The 26,116-nt window shown below is 40.4% G+C and overlaps 1 protein-coding gene across 1 annotated transcript in view; it reads left to right on the top strand.

The window, feature by feature from the left end:
• The window catches only part of LOC307126318 (guanylate-binding protein 4-like), a gene marked incomplete at both ends in the record, with an annotated part of 37,078 nt that extends 34,610 nt beyond the window's left edge, over window positions 1-2,468 (top strand). The window contains 2 exons of the mRNA XM_079816782.1: window positions 223-375; window positions 2,384-2,468. Of these exons, the coding sequence (XP_079672908.1) occupies window positions 223-375; window positions 2,384-2,468 (238 nt within the window). The remainder of the gene's footprint in view (window positions 1-222; window positions 376-2,383) is intronic.
• Window positions 2,469-26,116: the final 23,648 nt, after the last annotated feature.

Genomic DNA, 26,116 nt, shown 5'->3' with positions numbered 1-26,116 from the left:
AGAGTCAAGCCGCCACAGAGGAGAGTCAAGCCGCCACAGAGGAGAGTCAAGCCGCCACAGAGGAGAGTCAAGCAGGAAGAACCAATACGGTCTCAGACTCCGCGGAGGAGAGTCAAGCCGCGGAGTCTGAGACCGTATTTGTTCTTGACCTTGTTCCTCTGTCTTCCCCACTCTCTCCAACCTCTCTCTTTCCTACTTCCTCTTCTACTTTTCTTCCTCCAGTTTCTTCCCCACCACCACTGTCTTTGCGACAGATGAAAAGGGAAAACTCCTCAACCTCTTCACGCTATTCTGCCTCTGTCTCTCCTCCATCTGCCTCTTCCATTGCCACGTCTTTGAATCCGGAGGGGCCACGTGTGAAAACCAGAAGAAAAGGTAACTTTTTGCATAGTACATACTTACTCTACACTGTTAATAAATTTGCTCCCAGTCACAGTTGACTTAATGTAAATTAGATTCATCGGCTTACCGAGTCATTTGTAGCCAGTTTACAGTATTTAGTTATTTAGCTGTGGCCAATGTCCAAGGGTGGTGATTAATGTCAATCCCTGACTTAAGCTAAGAGGACTTTGGGAAAACCAATCCTGTACTTTTTGCTTGATTCACATAAACAGAGACAAATTCACTTTGACATGAATGGAAAGGACTGCATATCACCTCACATGTGAAATTATTAATATGGACGGATTCAGCTACTAAGCATGGCATTCATGGCTTAAAAAACTTTCCTTGTCTTTTCATCATTTCAGGTTGCCGAAAATGTAATAGGCAGAAGGTGTTCCTTTTTGATCGTATAACTGGGGAACGGATAAATGTGGTAAAATATGTTCTGCAAGGCTGCTTTCTTGTCTCAATGGCTGATTCCGACCTTTCAAAGATAATACAACAATATGTTATGCCCTATTCAGTGATTGCATAAACAGAGTATTTATTACTTGTGTTTGTGTGTGCAGGGGAAAGCCGAATTGAGAGTCCACTGGTTGCCTTGCACTGTGTGGTAAGTCATGTTTTATTAATTATTTAATTCCATTGCGATGCAAATTAGTCCATTCCATGACAAATACAATATAGGCAAAGTTCAACTGGTTTCTTGCAAGCAGCATGGAAGTTCATGTCAGTGTTGTCTGTGGCAAGAGAAAACTCCCCGGTCCTGTAGTTGATCTCGTCAGTAAATCATCTTCTGTGGTAGCCTTTAGAAAAACTGTGAGGTCGATTGTCAGTACTCAGAAGCAAATAGCGATGAGGGGGAGGCATTTGGAAGAGTTAGATCTGGCAGGTAGGCCCTTGTAACCTTTAGGACATGCATTCCGATGATGAAAAAGTATGGAGGAGGTAAGGAGGTAGATCATTCTCCCATTTGTCTTTAAAATTATGGAATAGTCTTCCGAGCATTCCAAATTCAGACTCAGAATCAGAATATCTGTAGTGTCTTTAGACTGGACTGAGAGAGTGTGTCCTAATTTGAAATGCTCAGAAGACTATTCCATGATTTTAAAGACAAATGGGAGAATGATCTACCTCCTTGTCTTCATTTAGAAAATTCTATTTGTAAGATCCTGGAATTTTTTGATTAACACAATGGATTATAGGTAATGAGGAGCTGGACCATTCAGTGCTTTCTGGGTAATTAATATAATTCTAAAATTAGCTGACAGACAGCCAATGTATGGAAAATAAAATGGTCCTGATGTGATCATGTTTTCTGTTTCTAGTAAGTATAGCGGCTAGCTCTAGCTCTGAACTAGCTTATTTATTGAGCCTGCAGGACATCCACTCTGTAATGCATTACAAAAGTAGCAGTGATTCATGCACACATAAATTAATCTTTCGGCATCTGAAACTCGTATGTGTCATAATTTAGTTTTTCTAAGATGGAGAATCCAGTTGTATGTGCTGGAAATGTTATTTTTAAAGGAACATAAGAACATCAAACATAAGATCTGTGTTCTAAACTGTTGTAGATGACATAACATTTTCCTCATCCCACCAATGACAACTTAATCCCTCAGTTTATTAGAAACATTTTTAAATCAGGAAATTTGGAAATACATGGATTTCAATGTACAGAAACTGTATGGAAAATTGTGTAACTAGAGCTGCCAGACAATTGTAGTTTAGGAAAAAGTACCATATTTTCCTGTGAGATGCAATGTTGTATAAAAAAGTGTAAAATGAAAATACACCAATTAAGTCCAAGTACCTCAAATTTGTTATTAAGTAAATTGAGTAAATGTAATCAGTTATATTCCACCACTGGGCTTAACCAGGGTTAATGCTACTTTAACAAGCATCAATACATTTCAATGAGCTCTCTAAATTGAACCCAACAGTGATTTTTTTCTCTTTGTGTTCTAATGAAATTTTTTTTTGCACTATTTTACAGTGGCAAAACCTGGGATGACACATGGGAGCCTGCCAGTGAATTCCTACATGTTATGCCCAAGTCCCCAGATCCCAACCAGCTTTAAGCATGACAGCCTAGTCACCTGGACTCATCCACTCATCCTCATGAAGTTTATTTTTGAGGGGCTTTTTTTCTTCTTTTTTTTCCTTCTTGCTTTTCATTAAAGTGTTTTGCACAATACCCGGTCTCTTTGTGGGTTTATTTTCTTAATGTGTTTTTAAAAAATAAAAAATCTTTTGCATTTTTCATGAAATGAAAGCTTTAGCGTAAGTTCTGCCGAGAAGACTCAATTGTTACGTCACTTATTACCTTCGCATCTCTCCAATCATGTGCAAAAACTTGCTGTACAAAAAATCGGTACTTACACATGTCTGAGTTTGCAGATGCTGACGCCTACATTCACCTCTCCCCTCCCAACCCCCCCACCACCACCAGCAGGATGGTCCCTTCTCCTCCTCCACACCACCACCAGCATGATGGTCCCTTCTCCTCCTCCACACCACCAGCAGGATGGTCCCTTCTCCTCCTCCACACCACCAGCAGGATGGTCCCTTTTCCTCCTCCACACCACCAGCAGGATGGTCCCTTCTCTCCTCCACACCACCAGCAGGATGGTCCCTTCTCCTCCTCCACACCACCACCAGCAGGATGGTCCCTTCTCCTCCTCCACACCACCACCAGCAGGATGGTCCCTTCTCCTCCCCCCCACCACCACCAGCAGGATGGTCCCTTCTCCTCCTCCACACCACCACCAGCATGATGGTCCCTTCTCCTCCTCCACACCACCAGCAGGATGGTCCCTTCTCCTCCTCCACACCACCAGCAGGATGGTCCCTTCTCCTCCTCCACACCACCAGCAGGATGGTCCCTTCTCTCCTCCACACCACCAGCAGGATGGTCCCTTCTCCTCCTCCACACCACCACCAGCAGGATGGTCCCTTCTCCTCCTCCACACCACCACCAGCAGGATGGTCCCTTCTCTCCTCCACACCACCAGCAGGATGGTCCCTTCTCCTCCTCCACACCACCACCAGCAGGATGGTCCCTTCTCCTCCTCCACACCACCACCAGCAGGATGGTCCCTTCTCTCCTCCACACCACCAGCAGGATGGTCCCTTCTCCTCCTCCACACCACCACCAGCATGATGGTCCCTTCTCCTCCTCCACACCACCACCAGCAGGATGGTCCCTTCTCCTCCTCCACACCACCACCAGCATGATGGTCCCTTCTCCTCCTCCACACCACCACCAGCATGATGGTCCCTTCTCCTCCTCCACACCACCAGCAGGATGGTCCCTTCTCTCCTCCACACCACCAGCAGGATGGTCCCTTCTCCTCCTCCACACCACCACCAGCAGGATGGTCCCTTCTCCTCCTCCACACCACCACCAGCAGGATGGTCCCTTCTCTCCTCCACACCACCAGCAGGATGGTCCCTTCTCCTCCTCCACACCACCACCAGCAGGATGGTCCCTTCTCCTCCTCCACACCACCACCAGCAGGATGGTCCCTTCTCTCCTCCACACCACCAGCAGGATGGTCCCTTCTCCTCCTCCACACCACCACCAGCAGGATGGTCCCTTCTCCTCCTCCACACCACCACCAGCAGGATGGTCCCTTCTCCTCCTCCACACCACCAGCATGATGGTCCCTTCTCCTCCTCCACACCACCACCAGCAGGATGGTCCCTTCTCCTCCTCCACACCACCAGCATGATGGTCCCTTCTCCTCCTCCACACCACCAGCATGATGGTCCCTTCTCCTCCTCCACACCACCAGCATGATGGTCCCTTCTCCTCCTCCACACCACCACCAGCAGGATGGTCCCTTCTCCTCCTCCACACCACCAGCAGGATGGTCCCTTCTCCTCCTCCACACCACCAGCATGATGGTCCCTTCTCCTCCTCCACACCACCACCAGCAGGATGGTCCCTTCTCCTCCTCCACACCACCAGCAGGATGGTCCCTTCTCCTCCTCCACACCACCAGCATGATGGTCCCTTCTCCTCCTCCACACCACCAGCAGGATGGTCCCTTCTCTCCTCCACACCACCAGCAGGATGGTCCCTTCTCCTCCTCCACACCACCACCAGCAGGATGGTCCCTTCTCCTCCTCCACACCACCACCAGCAGGATGGTCCCTTCTCCTCCTCCACACCACCAGCATGATGGTCCCTTCTCCTCCTCCACACCACCAGCATGATGGTCCCTTCTCCTCCTCCACACCACCAGCATGATGGTCCCTTCTCCTCCTCCACACCACCACCAGCAGGATGGTCCCTTCTCCTGCTCCACACCACCAGCATGATGGTCCCTTCTCCTCCTCCACACCACCAGCATGATGGTCCCTTCTCCTCCTCCACACCACCACCGGCAGGATGGTCCCTTCTCCTCCTCCACACCACCAGCAGGATGGTCCCTTCTCCTCCTCCACACCACCAGCATGATGGTCCCTTCTCCTCCTCCACACCACCACCAGCAGGATGGTCCCTTCTCCTCCTCCACACCACCAGCAGGATGGTCCCTTCTCCTCCTCCACACCACCAGCATGATGGTCCCTTCTCTCCTCCACACCACCACCAGCAGGATGGTCCCTTCTCCTCCTCCACACCACCAGCAGGATGGTCCCTTCTCCTCCTCCACACCACCAGCATGATGGTCCCTTCTCCTCCTCCACACCACCACCAGCAGGATGGTCCCTTCTCCTCCTCCACACCACCAGCATGATGGTCCCTTCTCCTCCTCCACACCACCACCAGCAGGATGGTCCCTTCTCCTCCTCCACACCACCAGCAGGATGGTCCCTTCTCCTCCTCCACACCACCAGCATGATGGTCCCTTCTCCTCCTCCACACCACCAGCAGGATGGTCCCTTCTCTCCTCCACACCACCAGCAGGATGGTCCCTTCTCCTCCTCCACACCACCACCAGCAGGATGGTCCCTTCTCCTCCTCCACACCACCACCAGCAGGATGGTCCCTTCTCCTCCTCCACACCACCAGCATGATGGTCCCTTCTCCTCCTCCACACCACCAGCATGATGGTCCCTTCTCCTCCTCCACACCACCACCAGCAGGATGGTCCCTTCTCCTGCTCCACACCACCAGCATGATGGTCCCTTCTCCTCCTCCACACCACCAGCATGATGGTCCCTTCTCTCCTCCACACCACCAGCAGGATGGTCCCTTCTCCTCCTCCACACCACCACCAGCAGGATGGTCCCTTCTCCTCCTCCACACCACCACCAGCAGGATGGTCCCTTCTCCTCCTCCACACCACCAGCATGATGGTCCCTTCTCCTCCTCCACACCACCAGCATGATGGTCCCTTCTCCTCCTCCACACCACCAGCATGATGGTCCCTTCTCCTCCTCCACACCACCACCAGCAGGATGGTCCCTTCTCCTGCTCCACACCACCAGCATGATGGTCCCTTCTCCTCCTCCACACCACCACCAGCAGGATGGTCCCTTCTCCTCCTCCACACCACCAGCAGGATGGTCCCTTCTCCTCCTCCACACCACCAGCATGATGGTCCCTTCTCCTCCTCCACACCACCACCAGCAGGATGGTCCCTTCTCCTCCTCCACACCACCAGCAGGATGGTCCCTTCTCCTCCTCCACACCACCAGCATGATGGTCCCTTCTCTCCTCCACACCACCACCAGCAGGATGGTCCCTTCTCCTCCTCCACACCACCAGCAGGATGGTCCCTTCTCCTCCTCCACACCACCAGCATGATGGTCCCTTCTCCTCCTCCACACCACCACCAGCAGGATGGTCCCTTCTCCTCCTCCACACCACCAGCATGATGGTCCCTTCTCTCCTCCACACCACCACCAGCAGGATGGTCCCTTCTCCTCCTCCACACCACCACCAGCAGGATGGTCCCTTCTCCTCCTCCACACCACCAGCAGGATGGTCCCTTCTCCTCCTCCACACCACCAGCAGGATGGTCCCTTCTCTCCTCCACACCACCAGCAGGATGGTCCCTTCTCCTCCTCCACACCACCACCAGCAGGATGGTCCCTTCTCCTCCTCCACACCACCAGCAAGATGGTCCCTACCATACCTCACAGGGGGTCGGCTGCGGCCCTGCCTACATCTTCAGGCAGGAAATGCAGATTCCGTACCCTCGGATTGCGAGCTACGCACAGGGCCTATATGCCAAATAACTTTATATCTCAATACTTGCTTGTTGGGCTGTTATTAAATGCATGATTGTTACGTTATTTTGCCTCACGAGTTTCTGGTAGAACTGCACAACAGCCAGGAAGTGTGAGAAGTGTGTGTAAGTCTACTTGCACTATTGGTCTGGTATGCCAGCCATGAATAAATGCTAAAGAAATAAATAAAAATACTACAGAATACTACTAAAGCTATTAAAATGTCACTTAAATGTTGTAGTCCTGTTTGAAATGTTCAGTTACAATATTATATATTAATTCCTTTAACATTTATAATTGTCATTAACTATTTATATTTGCCTTGCATTCACAGCAAAATAATTTAAAATGAATCATATATATATATATATATATATATATATATATATATATATATATATATATATATATATATATATATATATATATATATATATATATATAGTTTTATTTTGGGGGGCCATTTGTTCTTCAAAGGGAAGAAAATAATGTATTTTCTGGTGGCTCCTGGTTTGTTTGTTTTTTTAAAAAGAAAAGAAAAATTAAAGTCTTTAAATAGTTTGGCATATCAATACATTCTGTGAAATTTGTACAAAGTATGTGCAATCATCTTTAAATGTTACAGAAGCATTTTATTTGATTAAGAGATGAACTTACATCTGTTTAAAACAAAATGCTGCATGCTAGAATAACTATAAAGAGTAGGCTACTTTTCTTTTTCTAATTAAAAGGTAGGCGGGCTCCCTACAGTCGGAGGAGCCTGTTTTAAAAAAATATATATTATTTATTGCAGAACTTATAGGCTACATACATGATGAGGGAAAGCGTTGTTGTATTTCTTTCAGTGAAAAATAACAACAAAATAAATAAATATGCTGGACGTACATCAAAAGTCGGAAGAGCTTGTAAATTCCATATATGGACATGTGTGACGTGATTTTGACGTTTCCTTGGCACAAGCAGGACAAGCTGTGGGTGGAATAACGTTTAGTAAAATATAAAGCGCTCCATATCGCAAACTATGTTTTGCTGTCGTTATGACGTAAGTAATACTGTCAGTTAACAATGAGGTGTTGCTATATTGAAAGAAATTACACGTTTACCGAGATCCCAACCCTAACCCTATAGTGTAACTACACACTTCAATGAACTACAATTTACAGCGCCAGTCCCATCGACACAATGATAGAGGCTTATGGGTAATGTAGTTTAAAAACGTCTAGTAATATAATTAAATAAATACAATCTCTAATGAACAAAGGGACATCCAAATATGTTCATTATACAAACCTCTTCGACATATTTGAGAGCCAGACTGAAATTTGGTATTTTACTGTGGGCACTTTTTAAAATGTTTTTATAACACCTTTCCATGTATGCCAGACATCTCTGTCCAACATTATGTATTAAACATAGCATAAATAATTGTCCTACAAATTTTCACTTTGATACGCTTATCAAACTTTGCATTTACAGACTTTGCAGAATGTGCATTTTTTTGCTCTTCCATGGGTGCTGTGGGACCCCAGAGGGAGGAAGGGCAGTAAAACCTACACAGATGTACTCTCTTCATCATGGACTGTATTGAGTCACATTTATATCTGAACTTTTTTTTTCTCCCCCCCCTTTTCTATATTGACATCATGCTTGTGTTAGGTTTTGATTATATTGCAAGACTCGAGATTATATATCGAGGAAAACAGACACACACACACACATACACACACACACACACACACACACACACATTATTGAGAATGGTGATGTTAAAATTGGTAAACATTTTCAAAAGCAGTGTGTTTTTTAGGAGAAACGCAAACAAAATCTAAGATGCATGAAACACAAATGTCTCCAAACTGTCACACGCATAACGTTTTTTGGTATGTTTTAGAGTCAGTATACTACAATGAAAACTTTGTCACTTGTGTAAACTTTGTTAAGCATGAAAGTACTGATAAACATGCTGTGGGCAATAACTGTTTAATACAAACTAGAACCCAACTCTGATGTGTTTGTTTCACATTACTGTAAATGACCTCACTTGCAGTTGCTAGCTAACTATTGAAATGTACGATATGTTAAAAACATTTTGGTATTCTGCCGATGAGTACAAAAGTTGCTCACCATATGTTTAGCATTTTTATATAAAGGTTTTTGGACAAGACCTAATAGACGGACACCTAAAACACTGGTGTTACCGTATTGATGTGCAGCGAAAAAAAACATGAATCATCCCACCTTTCACCTAAAATATCTACCCATCAACTGTAATTAATTTACTTAGCCGTTGTTTAGAGACGTACACAAAATAAATGTGTATGACTGCTGTGAAATGCACAGCTTTAAGTGTAATAGTTAGAAACGTTTGACATGAATTAGTTGTGTAGTTGTAACAGAAAAACAGAAAGACTCACTTTGACATGTTGAGGTGTCATGTCCACATCATAGACAAACCAGAAAGATGTCCTAAAAGAAATATCATTTGTTTAGTCTTAAACACTCTCATGTAGAAGGACTGTCATTGTTCATGTGTTTTTAATTAGTTCCTATGAACATGTTTGACCATGCCCAGTGACTAGTTTTATTACAAACTGTACAAAACAAAAGAAACAAAATCGACTAGAGGAAAAAGGTCACTTACAAATCAACATAAACTTTCACAATAGACCAGGAGAGAAGATTTCTGTATTCATTTTAAATGGTTCATGCTATTTATGTTTAGTAAGTTGCTCTCTTGAATAAACTTTTGTGCAAACCTAATTTCTGTATAAAGATTATGTTTGAATCTTATCCATAGCCTTTAAAAGAGGAGCATCATAGTTCTTAAATGTATTAGTATTAGTGGTGGCATATCTAACAAACCCCACAGAAGAGCAAAAATGTGCAAAGATTCTTAGCACACATAGTACTTTCATTTGCATGATGATGATGATGATGATGATGATGGTAAGATGGTGATAATAGCTGAAAAATACTATAATCTTTAATGTCAAGTAGGATGTTGAAAGAAGCCATTCTGTGTACATTAAACACCTTAGGGGGGAAAAATATATATTTGAAATGCCTGTTTGTCAAAAGAGAAAGTTCAATCTTAAAAGTTTATTAAATGAAAGGTCTGCGTTTAACACACGCTTTCCCATGTGAGGAATAGCTTGAACTCACAACTCTTTGTTGACAACATCCAGAGAAGCGTCTTCACCTAAAACAGAACTCACTCTAGCAAACAGAGAAACGTGAACAGTGTTATGCTATCTGGACAAGATGGCTAAACCATATTGGAGTAAAAGAAAAAAAAAATGTAAATCCACATTTACAAACTTGTAACAAACTAGCAAATTGCTCATACATGGATTTTCTGTATGCATTACAAACAGTGCTTTTCTTGTATGGTGTATGTTTGAGCTATATTTTATTTGTTATTTGGGGGTCTTGAATTTAGATGGTGTGTTGTTTTTTCTCATTTTGTTTACGGGTTTTACCAGAGTTGTACCTTTGTTTAACAACCTCAAACTTTAATGAATGTGTAGCTTTCAGTACAATAGTCAGATGTGATTCAGTTGTAATTGTTTTAAGTGTAAAATACACAAATTTATTTGTGTTGTACTTCATGCGATACCACATCATAGATAGCTATAAAGTGGCACTAAAATGTCAATTTGATCAAACCTTCTCAAACAGAAAGACTATTACTTAAATTCTTTATTTTTTATTTTATTTATTCCAATAAACATTGAATGTTGACAGCTCTCAAAAAGAGTCTTCACCTAAAAACACATACAGTCCAACACATAAATGTGAACAGTGTCGTCTGCTTTCTGAACAAGATGACTAAAAATCCTGTCTAACTTTACAAAAAACGTAATTCACAAAACAACATTTACAAATTTCCAAAACTACTCACGAATGGATTTTGTGTGCTTATTATAATTGGTACTTCACAAAATGTGCTGTGCCCTCTTAGTTATTTAGTCTTTTGAATTTTACATGGATGTTCTAGATACACATAATACCTGTGAAGAGTTTATGTTTGAAAGTTATCTTAGCCTTTACAAGAGTGTGAAACTTTGCATCACAGCGTTGTGACATATCCCTGACAAAATATGTAGGTGTGTAAAAATCAAACAAAGATTTTAGCACAACTACTGGGTAATCATGTGGTATTCCCTGTGGTTGTTAAACACTTCATGAAATTAATTTTAAATGTAGGTTTTCTGCTTTTGTGACACACAAACATGTATAAATGTTTAAATCGACTTTGGATCATTCAATTGGAATCCATGCTTTAGAGCATCATGGTTTTAGTTTTTAAAAATACAGAAATAAAGGAATAACTATATGGCTAACTGGGGAAAAATAACTGTGGGTGTAAGTGAAAAATCCTACGTTTTGTCTTGTTTTAGTAAAATAACCGTACTTGGACAAGCAAAAGTTGCATTAATGTTTTTATAATGGTTTATCAATTTCTTGAGAGAAACCTAAATTGTATATAGGCTATATGTAAAGGTTTGCAATGCCAACCAAAGGTCACAATGCCATCCAGAGTTCACGATGCCAGACCCTTGCAGATTGACCAGAGCTGTGTTGTAAAACATCGCAAAACATCTTTAGCACATGTTTTACAGCCTGTGACGCTTTACTGATTCTACGTCACGACAAGACATCCTTTCTCGTTATACAAAACAGCATGATACAAAGTATTTACATTCTGTAAGATGGAATTCTACTGTCTGTGTGTGTGTGTGTGTGTGTGTGTGTGTGTGTGTGTGTGTGTGTGTGTGTGTGTGTGTGTGTGTGTGTGTGTGTGGGGGGTGGTTGTGCTAGGGCTAAGATGCTTGAAAGATCAAAGAATGAGTGAATAACTAAATTAAATAAAATTACGTTTAATTCTTTTACCAAAGTTTAAATCTACACCCCTGGTGTGTGTCTTTGCGTTGGCCTACATTTCCTTTGGTCGGGGAGATACAGCTATACACACCAGTTCTATCCTCATTTCAAACATTTGTCATTTGCATGTGATGACGTCTCAAACAGAACAGATTAAGCTATTTGATGTTGAATGTTAAAAACTGCTCGTTGGACAAATGTAAACTACTGTTGCGTGATATGTCTAATGCTTACGCATTGTAATCGTCACTTACAGTAACTTACTGGTGCATCTGTTCATCTGGTACCTTTCATGACAAAGGAACATTTCAACTTTGCGTCGAAGCTGGTTTGAAAACAGTAGCTTAGAAACACATTTTACTTCTTCTGAAATTGTTTACATCATGTGAAAACATTGTACCTATCCTATCCTGTCTTGGCTTTTCTGTTGTTAGCATTTTTAATGTTGTTTAATGTTTTGATGGGGAACCACTCTTCAAATGTAGGCCTATGTTAAAATATTTTAATTAAAAACACCCTGATTGCAGTATTTAAGATCAAAAGTTTCACATTTAAAAAGCATATAGTTTTATACTGTTTCAATACATTTTACTTTTTTCTGATAAAATTTTACAATGCCTGAATAGGCCTACTACATTTTTAAAGATCTGCATCACTTTAAAGTTTTAAAGTTATATGTGAAAATGTTACATGTGTGTGTGTGTGTGTGAAAAACTTTCTTCAAATGTATGTAGTTAATAAAAATGTTCTTTAATAAAAAGCCCCGTCGAATGTACTGTTTGGAGACAAATGTAGGCTATAAGATTTTTAATTAAAAAACCTGAATCAGCTGAATCTCAGAAACTTGTTTCACAATTTTACATTTTTAAAGCGTTTCAGAAACACGTTTTACTGTTTCTGGTAACATTTTACAATGCCTGAATAGTACGTTTTTGTTTTTAACTATATGTATCGCTTTAAAGTTTTAGTTGTATGTGAATGTTTCATGTGTGTGTGTGTGTGTGTGTGTGTGTGTGTGTGTGTGTGTGTGTGTGTGTGTGTGTGTGTGTGTGTGTGTGTGTGTGTGTGTGTGTGTGTGTGTGTCTGTGTGTGTGAAAAATGTTCTTCAAACGTATGTAGTCAATATAAACTTTCTTTAATAAAAACTCCCCTTGATCACACTGTCTACCACCCCAACTGTATGGGGTAAGATTTTTAAATAAAAACAACCCCTGAATCCAGTGTTTAATCTCAAAACCTTGCTTCACATTTTTTACCATTTTAAAATCATATAGTTTTATACTATTTCAGAAACACATTTTACTTTTTCTGATAACATTTTACAATGCCTGAATACTACATTTTTAGTTTTTAACGATCTGCATCGCTTTAAAGTTTAAAATTAGTATGTGGAAATGTTACATGCAAAAATAATTTCTTCAAATGTAAGAAAAAACTTTCTTAAATAAAAATCACCATGTTGATCGCCATGTTTACTACCCACGTTTTGCCCTTTTTTAAGTTTAAAGCACATAGTTTTGAACAGTTTAAACTTTTTTTTCTTTTTTTAAAAGTAAAATAGTTTATTAAAAGGGGGGGGGGCTTGAGAGACGATTAGAGTTGAAAGAGCTAAGAGAGAATAACTAAATAAACAATGAACTAAACAAAATGTTAAAACTAATAATATTTATAAAAGTCATTTGTTTAATTATTTTAAGAGGGTGTATTCTTCTGCTCCGAGGGGAGTGTTAGGGGCGGAGTCTGGCGGGGTTTACGCACAGCCCCCAGAGTCCATTGATGATCTAGCCATCAGGGAGAGAGGACGCGTTTGCACGGAGTTCCATGTGTGTGTGTGTGTGTGTGTGTGTGTGTGTGTGTGTGTGTGTGTGTGTGTGTGTGTGTGTGTGTGTGTGTGTGTGTGTGTGAGTGTGTGTGTGTGTGTGAGTGACTTGAGGCTGTTAGAGTTGGGAGAGCTAAGGGTGAATAACTAAATGTTAAACCAAATACTAGGCCTATTTATTAAAAGTCATTTGCTTAATTATTTTACCGTTATTTAAACGTCTGTATGACTGGGAGGTGTATTCTTCTGCGCCGAGGGGAGAGTAAGGGGCGGGGTCTGGGGCGGGTTTACGCACAGCTCACCTGAGCCCATTCATGTTTCATCGTCAGAGAGAAAGGACGTGTTTGCTTCTTGGTGTGTAAGAGAGTGTGTTTTTGCCTAAACTAAATAGAAAATGAACAGTAATTGTAATGTGAAAAACTTTATATTATTCGTTTTTGCTTTATTTATTTATTTATTTTATTTATTTTTAACCTCTGTTCCGTACAGAGTGTGGGTGTTAGGGGCGGAGCTGAGGGAGGGGGCTTCGCGCGAGCCTCCGGGTACATTCTTGTTTCTGTCGTCAACCTGAAAGGACGTGTTCGCACTGATGTCCGTAAGAGAGAATTATTTTAACTAAAACTAAAGAAAAACTTGATATGTTTAATGCCTATACTTGTTTGAAAACAGTGTTTACTCTATCTTTACAAACCGTAAGTCAAAGATATTCTCTAACTTGTTTTTATATTTATGAAAAAACATTTTAACGGCTCAAAGTTCAAATGTATGTGAAATACTATCTTTGTTTAATAAATACTATTCCCTGATCTTGTCACTGTTATCCAAACACAATGTCTGACATTTTAAAACGTTTCAAGCACATTCGTTTTTAAAAATTCTTTGATCGTTTTCTAACTTTTTAGAAAAACACACAAAGTTACAAACAGTCGTAAATTCCTTTGAATGGGGAGGAATAGCAGGGGGAGGATAATAAAACAGGTGTCCAGAACAGGTGTCCAGAACAGGTGTCCAGTCCGGTGGGAGGGAGGGGGGAGGAGGGAGGGGGGGTGGAATGTTAATTAGGGGTCATAAATCAATCAAAAGTGACAGTACGTGCCCTTTATTACTCTCTCTCACAGATGTGCACAAAGCACAAAATCAAAACCACAGATGTGCACAAAGCACAAAATCAAAACCACAGATGTGCACAAAGCACAAATTCAAAACCACAGATGTGCACAAAGCACAAAATCAAAACCACAGATGTGCACAAAGCACAAATTCAAAACCACAGATGTGCACAAAGCATAAATTCAAAACCACAGATGTGCAAAGTACAAATTCAAAACCACAGATGTGCACAAAGCACAAAATCAATCCACAGATGTGCAAAGCACAAATTTCAACCCACAAATTCAAAACCACAGATGTGCAAAGTACAAATTCAAAACCACAGATGTGCAAAGTACAAATTCAAAACCACAGATGTGCACAAAGTACAAATTCAAAACCACAAATGTGCAAAGTAAAAATTCAAAACCACAGATGTGCAAAGTACAAATTCAAAACCACAGATGTGCACAAAGCACAAATTCAAAACCACAGATGTGCAAAGCACAAATTCAAAACCACAGATGTGCAAAGTAAAAATTCAAAACCACAGATGTGCAAAGTACAAATTCAAAACCACAGATGTGCACAAAGTACAAATTCAAAACCACAGATGTGCAAAGTACAAATTCAAAACCACAAATGTGCACAAAGCACAAATTCAAAACCACAGATTTGCACAAAGCACAAATTCAAAACCACAGAAGTGCAAAGTACAAATTCAAAACCACAGATGTGCAAAGTACAAAATCAAAACCACAGATGTGCACAAAGCACAAATTCAAAACCACAGATGTGCAAAGTACAAATTCAAAACCACAGATGTGCAAAGTACAAATTCAAAACCACAGATGTGCAAAGTACAAATTCAAAACCACAAATGTGCACAAAGCACAAATTCAAAACCACAGATGTGCAAAGCACAAATTTCAACCCACAGATGTGCAAAGCACAAATTCAAAACTACAGATGTGCAAAGTAAAAATTCAAAACCACAGATGTGCAAAGTACAAATTCAAAACCACAGATGTGCACAAAGTACAAATTCAAAACCACAGATGTGCAAAGTACAAATTCAAAACCACAAATGTGCACAAAGCACAAATTCAAAACCACAGATTTGCACAAAGCACAAATTCAAAACCACAGAAGTGCAAAGTACAAATTCAAAACCACAGATGTGCAAAGTACAAAATCAAAACCACAGATGTGCACAAAGCACAAATTCAAAACCACAGATGTGCAAAGTACAAATTCAAAACCACAGATGTGCAAAGTACAAATTCAAAACCACAAATGTGCACAAAGCACAAATTCAAAACCACAGATTTGCACAAAGCACAAATTCAAAACCACAGATTTGCACAAAGCACAAATTCAAAACCACAGAAGTGCAAAGTACAAATTCAAAACCACAAATGTGCACAAAGCACAAAATCAAAACCACAGATGTGCACAAAGCACAAATTCAAAACCACAGATGTGCAAAGTACAAATTCAAAACCACAGATTTGCACAAAGCACAAATTCAAAACCACAGATGTGCAAAGTACAAATTCAAAACCACAAATGTGCACAAAGCACAAATTCAAAACCACAGATGTGCATAAAGCACAAATTCAAAACCACAGATGTGCAAAGCACAAATTTCAACCCACAAAATCAAAACCACAGATTTGCACAAAGTACAAATTCAAAACCACAGATGTGCAAAGCACAAATTCAAAACCACAGATGTGCAAGGTACAAATTCAAAACCACAGATGTGCATAAAGCACAAATTCAAAACCACAGATTTGCAAAGCACAAATTTCAACCCACAAATTCAAAACCACAGATTTGCACAAAATCAAAACCACAGATGTGCACAAAGCACAAAATCAAAACCACAGATGTGCACAAAGCACAAATTCAAAACCACAGATGTGCACAAAGCACAAAATCAAAACCACAGATGTGCACAAAGCACAAAATCAAAACCACAGATTCGCAAAGCACAAATTTCAACCCACAAATTCAAAACCACAGATTTGCACAAAGCACAAAATCAAAACCACAGATTTGCACAAAGCACAAAATCAAAACCACAGATTTGCACAAAGCACAAAATCAAAACCACAGATTTGCACAAAGCACAAATTCAAAACCACAGATGTGCACAAAGCACAAAATCAAAACCACAGATGTGCAAAGCACAAATTTCAACCCACAAATTCAAAACCACAGATTTGCACAAAGCACAAAATCAAAACCACAGATGTGCACAAAGCACAAAATCAAAACCACAGATGTGCACAAAGCACAAATTCAAAACCACAGATAAAACCACAGATGTGCAAAGTACAAATTCAAAACCACAGATGTGCACAAAGCACAAATTCAAAACCACAGATGTGCAAAGTACAAATTCAAAACCACAGATGTGCAAAGTACAAATTCAAAACCACAGATGTGCACAAAGTACAAATTCAAAACCACAGATGTGCAAAGTACAAATTCAAAACCACAGATGTGCAAAGTACAAATTCAAAACCACAGATGTGCACAAAGCACAAATTCAAAACCACAGATGTGCAAAGTACAAATTCAAAACCACAGATGTGCAAAGTACAAATTCAAAACCACAGATGTGCACAAAGTACAAATTCAAAACCACAGATGTGCAAAGTACAAATTCAAAACCACAGATGTGCACAAAGCACAAATTCAAAACCACAAATGTGCACAAAGCACAAAATCAAAACCACAGATGTGCACAAAGCACAAAATCAAAACCACAGATGTGCACAAAGCACAAATTCATATAAATTCAATATTTCGTTAGATAAAAACATGTTGTGAATTATGGAAATGATTAGAACCATCTTTTTTCAATGCATTTTGACTTTTGGACTTTACAATGCTCTGGAGTTATTGGAAATGTTTAGATCCCTTGAATCGTAAACACTATGCAGATACCAGCATCTTCAAGGCTCACAAGCAAGGTTAAAACCTCTGCGCCTCACAATTTCTTGCTGATATTTCAAAGGTCAATAGCATAGGCCTATTTAAACAACTAAAAAGTTGCTTTAGGCATCAGTGACGCGCATCTTCACTGGCGGGGAAAATAGCAAACTGAAATACGCGACATTCCGTCTGTAGTGTGTGTATGTGTGTGGTCAATTTGACCGTTATGGCCATTGTACAAATACTCAGAACTCTTTTGTAATTTTAATAAAACAAGAATATTACAACAATTTAGGTCAAAAGTCAGGGTACAATAGCTGTAGGCTATGGGTTTAATTTCAACAAGGTTATTACATTGTAAAATATAAAAACGGTCTAACTGACTGCCTTTGGTTACTTCCATTTAGATGATTTTCCCCCAAAACAAGACTTGTAAATGCTTCTTGATTTCATAATTTTCAGATGTTTGAACTACGCCTACAAACAAGACACAAATTGTTTTTTTTGTTTTTGTTTTTTTTAGCCTTGAATTGTAAGAATGTATACAAGTAAATAAAACCGCAGCACTAAAACTGTTACTAAAAATTTAACAATTGCACAGTTTCTTTTGTCAAGTAGTCTGAGGCTGAACTTGTAATACTTTTTGTTTCAGAGACAAAGGAGCAGACCGCTGAATTTATTAAACTGAGGGCCGAAAATGACCACCTATTTACTGGGGCCAAAAACTCTGCCCTTGTGGCCTGGCGGTAAGGCATTAACCTTTTGTAAAATTTCCATTAGCTGCCTCTTGGTTATACAAAAAAATAGCCCTCACCCTATAAAAATAATGGCAATGAGACGACAACTACATAAAGCAATAGTCTTTCACTTTGCTGTTGTTGTTTTTTGTAGTGCCGTCATGCAAGATATGTCTACAAATATATATATTTTTTTATCAAACTTAAGGATCCAGGCAAATAATTTCTGGAGTATTTTCTATAGAAACAACTGTAACTTTCTAATGTTAAGATTGCACCCCTGTGTTAATATTTTTTCATTAGTCCTTCCTTTTTGTCTTATTTTAGGAGAATTCTGGAGAAAATGGACCTGTTGGGGAAGGTCACTCCCTTGCAGGCCAAAAAGAAATGGGACAACTTAAAAAAAAAAAACAAAGTAAGCAAGTCAATTGACCCGTTTGCTGAAATGTGTTGTTGTAGTTGTTAACAAAAGACATGGTCTATTTGCTCTGCCTTAGGATTGCAAGTGTCCTGGGACAGGTGAGGGGGTGAGCGGGAAATCCACTGCTGCAACTTGGCCGTGGTTTGTCCAAATGGATGAGGTCTTGGGACAGAGGCCTTCCAACAACCCCCCTGTCCTAATTGCCTCCATCCCTGATGACCAACCAGGGCCAAGTTCAGCAGTGGAGGAGGAGGCCCCAGCCCCAGGCCCAGCCCGAGCCCCAGCCTCAGGCCCAGCCCGAGCCCGAAAAAGAGGCTGTGAGGAGGACCTCATTGAAATAATGAGGGAAGACAAGGCATTTCAAAGGGAAACTGAGGCAAGGAGGGCACAAGACAGCAGGGAGAGGATGGACAGACTCTTTTCTCTCCTTGAGAGAATGATAGAAAAATAAATCACGCACTTTAAAATTTTGTATATATTTGTTTGTCACTTTTTTCTCTGCACATGTTATTTTGGCAATGCAAATTAAGTCGTATTTATATTTTGAAAAGTGTTGTAAATGAAGCGTAGCATTTTTTTTAATATAATATACAAGTTGGCATTTGGAAATAAAAATATGGAAACTGAAAACTGATTACTTTTTTAAATTATAAACAAACATACTTTTTTTTTTTGGCCATGTAAATTTCAATTTGTACATAAATGATTTATTTTAACAACTATTTACAACAACAGAAAAACAACTTTAAATTAATAATACATAAAATTGATTGGGAAAAGTTATGCATGCTTTCATTGAGCTGAGCAGGGAGACCCTGATGGTGCTGCTGGATGAGATGGTCCACAATAGAGACCCTGGTAAAGTCTCTGCCGGTGGGACATCATCTGGGATGCTCTCCTGAGTGTTTGAGTGCATATTTCCACTGTCCACTGCATTGTCTACCAGCAGGTTTGCAGGGCTGACTCAATCGACAGCTGCCATGTCACTATTTTCAGAAAGAGGGAAGAATAAAAGAACTCACATCAAACCATAAAATATAAACATGCAACACCTTTTTTTCCTTAGGCATTGTAGCTTTATAGCTCTCTTACTTGCCTGTTACAAATAGTCATGGTCAGCGGGTACCTCCTCCAGGGCAGACAGCTGGTCACGCCATGGAGCACCACTGACGGTCTCCAAACCCTGCTCCCCCTCATTCTCAATTTACTTACATGAGGTACAAAGGTGTGGTGCACCTCCAGCGCTTGCAGGAAGATGGCCCTAAACCTGGTCTTCATCATCCCAAAAGCACGCTCTATAATGGAGCGAGCCCTGGAATGATGAATATTGAAGCGCTGGGCTCCCACACCTTGTACTGGCCTCTTGTAGGGAGTGATGAGGGGGAGTGGGCGTTGGAGGCATGGGTACCCTCCGTCTGCCAGGATGAAGTGCCCTGGAGGAGGGTACACTGACCTCCTGTACAGTGGGCTGTGGCGGAGCACTCGTGCGTCATGCACTGACCCGGGCCAGCCCACATAGGTGTCAATGAAGCGGCCCTGATGGTCACAAATCCAGCAGCACTGTCAGGGCCTCCCTGCTCAGCCGAAAGTCAGGACGTGTATCTGAATTACTAAAAAATCTGTCCAGCAGTGGGACATTCAGGTTAATCCTGCAGTTCAGGGGTCTGGTCTGATTTAGGAGAAGAAGGAAAAGAGAAATTGAGAAGTCAATGATGGCTTGGGTGGTACTTCAGTAGACCTACTTTACATTTCTACATGAATATTTTAACAAATTTAGTTCCTTACAGTCCACAGTTCATTTTGAAAATTAAAGTAACAAAATATATATTTTTTGATGGTTAAATTGCCTACAAATAAAACTGGGTTGAAAACCTGTCTAAATACATTGACCATGGTGAAGAGAATAAACTATAGCCTATGAAATAGCATCTTGGCAACGTATAAGTCAACATTCAAACCGCTTTATGTGTATTTTGTGTTTTCATGAGTCATAAGTTTATTCAAGTTAGTTGAAACCAAATGCTAGCAACAAATACAATGTTTAATCCGTCAAAAAGGATACAGCAAACCAGTTTAACTTACCTGCCTATGGTCTTGGCAAAGTCTGAGATAAATGAACCGGCGGCGCCGGGGTTGAAACTCCACCATCTCCTCCAGTAACACATAAAAAATTAAAATAAAAAGTAGCAATTCTGGCTCCATAGTTCTCAGGATGGCAGCTCTCCTCTCACACACAGCTAGGTGACAGGAGCGGTAATAGGGCACACCTGGTGGCTCAATTACCAATTACCAATGAAGGCTACATGTGGAGCCTCCTTCGAAGGCCATGTAGGCTCCTGAATTGGGACACAGGCTGCGTTCGAAACCGCATACTCATTGAGTAGGTACTCATTTTCAATAAGTACTTACTTAACGAGCTCTAAAAGAGTAGGTACTATATTGCCTGATCTCGTTAAGCATGAATGCGATCCGCACTTTATGCGCCAGGTTGACGTTATCATGTGACCTTACGACGTTATCACAAGCGCAACAACTTGAAAGACGAGTGACAGGTTTAATTCATCGATCTATAAATATCTTAATATTGATTAAACTTGCTAATTGTGTGGGCTTGTTGAAGAAACAGCTGCCCATTTATTTTGTGATATTAACCCTACTAATCTGACCCAGTTTTATCCTTACCAAAACCCACAATCGTGATCTCTTAAATATGTTGTTAATTTCTTTATTTTATATGCAAAACATGTCATCCACAAGCAAAATTGGCCTAAATCTCCTTTATATTTTCCTTTTTAAATTTAACTCATGTTTTATCCCTCAATCCCTTATTCAAAGATATCAAACCTTGTTATTGTTTTTTCTTTGTATATAATGTATGCAAACCCATGATATTTGTTTTATTATTAGGATTGTTAAAGATACAACCATGTAATTATAAAATAAAAGATAGGCCTATGAGTGACAGGTGCAGTAACAGCTCAAAGCATCAGTAACTCCACCGCCCGACCTGTGCGGTTTCCCTCAGAGTCTGCAACGAGGACGTCTTTCAGCTGCTCGAAGATCTCACCTTTGGAGAACACTGTTGATTTTATACTCTTAAAATGTAAGTTATTACTATTCAAAATTAAGATTACCCCAGAATGAATTGCATTGCTAGCCCACTAAAACACTTACAATAATAATAATAACAAATGCTGACCAATACTTAATTATATTACTTTTTTTTTTACTGAAAATTATATTGTTTTAGTAAAACAAGCAAAATGCAACTTGTTGTCATATGACATAGCGATGCATGAAAATACACTAGAACAAATGCAGCCGATGTGAATACCAATTTTCAGTCAAGCAATGAATAAATGCATGAGTTAATAAAATATTTTATTTACTGACAACAATAGGAAACATGAATTAATGAGTAAAAGAATGAATAAAAGTAAACATCACAAATGAATAAGTCACCATGAAACAAAGCTTTATTCAAACGTATTGTTCTAACAAACCATCACACATTTACAGACGGTGAAGCCCACATCTGCTGCCATCTCAACACAGCTTGATGAAGCAGTTGACCACCGTGAACACCTTCGCCTGTCCTAGCCGTCCCTCATGTCCTTCTGAACCCCACAACCTTGAAGCAAGAGTGGAGAACATGTGTGGGACAATCTCTGACTGCTGATGTCTACTCCAAACATCCGTGTGCCTGCTCTCCATCAGCATGACTACTTAAAACGTTTTACAATTCATGTTGTCAGCATCCCATTTCTTGCCATATTTGATTTAATATTTTTTACAATTACATGCTACTTGTATTGTAGCTTTATGACTTTTGTGGTGTAGTGGGCTGAACACTGAACTGATAAGCAGAAGGTTTCTGCTTGGATCTCCGCAGCCGTCACCACCAGTGTGTCCTTGAGTAAGACTCAACCACAGAAGCTCTGCAGCAAACGCACAGACATCAAGAATCAGAAAAGTGCTGAAATAACTCTGTTTGAAATTAAAATAAAATCAAACTTAAGATTTAAATGTATGTTTTATTCATTTCTGTAGTATACTCAAAGCCTTTGATGACAGGCTTCCTTCATCACCCTCTCTCCAGTCTCCACCAGATAAACACACACGTGCTCTTCTGCCCCTGTAACATCAGACAACATTCATCTTAACTGGATCTTAAACAACACCTTGATAAAAGCATAAAAGTTTATGTGCTCAATAGCCTTAAATGTTGAGGTAGTTGCTGATGTGTTAATGTTCCTCAATTCATCAACATTAGGCCTACTAATGGACAAATAAAAAAAGATAACTTATGTTTAGTTACTTTATGTAGATCTATTAACATTACTGACGTTCATGTAAAGCAGTGTTGACCACAGTGAACTCTACATTATAGCACACACACATCACTCTGATCAGATGTCTATTTCATGCTGTGATGTCATCTGCAATACTTATCGAAAATGTTCCTGTCAGATGTTAAATAAACATTTAGTAAGCATCTTTATCTTTAAGTATATCGTTTATGTAAATCCACTTTGGAGACGTGTGTGTGTGTGTTACTGGATCTCATACATAATAAAACGTGTTTTTACAGCCCAATCACAACTACACTATACTGTCTGTCGTCTTTACACTTTTAACAATTCAACAGTTTAACGTTACTCTACAGTAGTCCAACAAATGCGATTTTAACACAAGGAACGGTGATTTTGGTTTGTAATACTCACATTTGATTGGCTTTTCTCCGCCTGACGTATCCTTTCCTGTGGCCTCATGGGAAGGCAGGGATAGAAAAGTATCCGACGATGGGTACTTCACAATCTGGGTGGAATCAGTAGGCCATCCGGGAACTTCTCGCCTACTCTTTTATGAAAACTGAGGTTTCGAACATACTTCTCCTTTCACGTACTGTTTTCTCCTACTATATATTAGGTAAGTAGGCATATTCGAACGCAACATCAGTATACGCACGTCCGAATCTCGCGAGAAATACTCCAAAACCCTGGTAGTTCTCGCCTACTCTTTTATGAATACAAAGGATTCGAGCATACTCTTCGCTCGCCTACTGCTTTTTACATACTATATAGTAGGGAAGTATGCGGTTTCGAACGCAGCCAGTCTCTGGCCAGTAGTGATGGAGAACTGAACTTTTCGAAACTCCGAGTCAATTGAATCAAAAATTTTGCAAAATGATTCAGTGATTCGAATCGTGACTCGAATAAAACGGTGTAAATTAACGAGAACAAACACTAACATGTGTTATGACAACTTTAACACACTAACTGCTAATGTTTTCATGAAAGTGCAATCCTTAAAATAAAATCTGTAATTCATTAAATATCAAATGTTGATCATAAATGCCACGATGTGTCTGTAATCCCTCTCTGACTCTTACCAGTGACTGAACGGATTGAGACACTCAGAAATTGAGATTTGATTTTGCTTTCCTTTCTGTTTTTTTATTTTTATATCATCTTAAACAGGACAAACACAAAGATAAACTCTGGGTGAAGTGACTGAGATCCACGTGACACTATTATAAAGATGGAGTTTATTAAAGAGGAGAGTCAAGACATGAAGATTGAGGAAACATTCAGAGTGAAAGATGAAGAAACTGAGGAACAAACAGAGAAAGAGGAGAGTGAAGACGTGAAGATTGAAGAAACATTGAGAGTGAAAGATGAAGAAACTGAGGAACAAACGGGTTGGTTTCATTCTCAAAGCTGAACTCACTCATGTGATCTTTATTAAAATGTCCAGCTCTACAGAAATAGAGAATATACAGAAGTATAATCATACAACGATTTAATACTTAAGTACCCTAAACAAAACAATAATTTAGTGTTTTAAACCCAATATCTACTTGCTATAAACATTTTAATATCCCTGAACATAAATAAAGGGTAACTAAACCCTAAACCGACTTTTTTTAGTTAATGATCTGTAATACTGGGGCTTTATTAATACGCCTTATTCACCTACGTCACTTCCTTAAACCAAACCGAGGCTGTGTGGTACAGAAGTAAGGTTGGCGCTCAGCAGCTTCTGCCATCACGTTACTACACTGCCGCCGCATTGTTGTGTTCCCAGATGTACATCGTCAAAAAGAGGACGTGTTTGTTTCCAGGGCAACGCTGATGAGAGCTCGGAAGACTTGTCACAATAGACTGTAAAAAAATATGGACGTAGTGTCCTTGACGTCACCCATAGGATTCTGATGAGCCGTTCTGAAGCGCAAAGTAGGGTCGAGCTGGTCTTGGCTGCATCTTGGCTGCGCGTCACTCCCGGATAAATGAAAATGGGCAAAAAGGCGGCACGTGGGCGGAGCTTAAGTGACGCGATGACTAACAGACAGCAGATAAACGGCTATCCACCTGTCACTCAAAGTGGCCACGCCCTTAATTATGCAGAACTTTAATGCTTTATATAATGTAATAGTGTATAATGTATAAAAAAATTCACCCCCCTCACAGTCGTCATGAAGGGCAAAATTAGCCGTATAGACCAAAACCACAATTTGTACCAGGCTGTAAACATGCTTTATTCTGATGTAAAGTTGGCCATTTTAACATAGGGCTCAATGAGATTCTGCTATAAACGGGTCTTACAGGGGTCTTAACAGGGCTCAATGAGATATCTTTTATAAACGGGTCCTAGAAAAAACAACATTAATGATGTGCATCTTTACACAAAACATTGAGCACGTTTACATGCACACCAGTAAACTGCCAACGCAAGTAAACCGTGTTTACATGACTTAATTAATAAATCGGATTATTTCCTTGAAGTGACGTGAAAAATAATAATTTCCGTATCTGACTCCGAGTATTCCTAATGTTATGTCAGTTGTAATAAAGTTAAATAAAGCTTGCAACATGTGGAAATTTAGGACTCATATTATTCTCTCGTGCAGTTACAGATGCAGCGTTTTAACTAAACCTCTTCTACTTCTGCTGCATGAGATGAGAACACATTTTTGCAAATGTTCTGGGTCTTAAAGCCCTGTCCAATTTTCAAAACCGCATCTTTTTCTATGCGGTTTGGCCATTCGTCCACGCTTAAATGCAGTATCCAAAGACTGAAACCGAACTTTTTTGAAAACTCTGGCCAGGGTGAAGATTTTTAGAAACTCTGGTTGCACTTGTGTCATGTGGACAGTGGAACCGGAGATTTTGCTTGTTGCGTCAGAACCGGAACCGGCAATAACCTTATTTCCAGGCTTCTGATTGGCCAACATGGCTTTATGGTTAGGGTTATATTGCCACTTGTTGGTTTGGCATGCTCTTGACAGCGCTTCCTAGTGTGTAATGCGTTTTCATGTGGATGCGATTTTTTTTTTTTATTAATTTTTTTAAACGGAGGAGGGAAATACTCGGTTTATAAAAATACCCATGTACGTGTGGACTAGGCCAAAGAGTCTGTGTTTGTGAAATATTTCCTTCTTTCTTTCATGCAAAACGCTCGCTCTGTCTGGATGCGTTTAAATCTGCTCTAAGGATGCGTTCCTGTCACGTATCCCACATGCGCACTTCAATAAGCCCACAGAAAGCAGGTTAATGCATTTACATGCCGCGCAAAATCGGGGTAAGAGGCAAAAACTACCTGTGTCAACCTGTTTATGTTTAAGCCGTTTATGACCGTACTCCGATAAAA

Source organism: Gobio gobio (assembly GCF_949357685.1).
Source record: "Gobio gobio genome assembly, chromosome: 5".
Lineage (NCBI taxonomy): Eukaryota > Metazoa > Chordata > Actinopteri > Cypriniformes > Gobionidae > Gobio > Gobio gobio.
The sequence above is the reverse complement of the archived record's forward strand: the minus strand, read 5'-3'. Positions and strand labels throughout refer to the sequence as shown.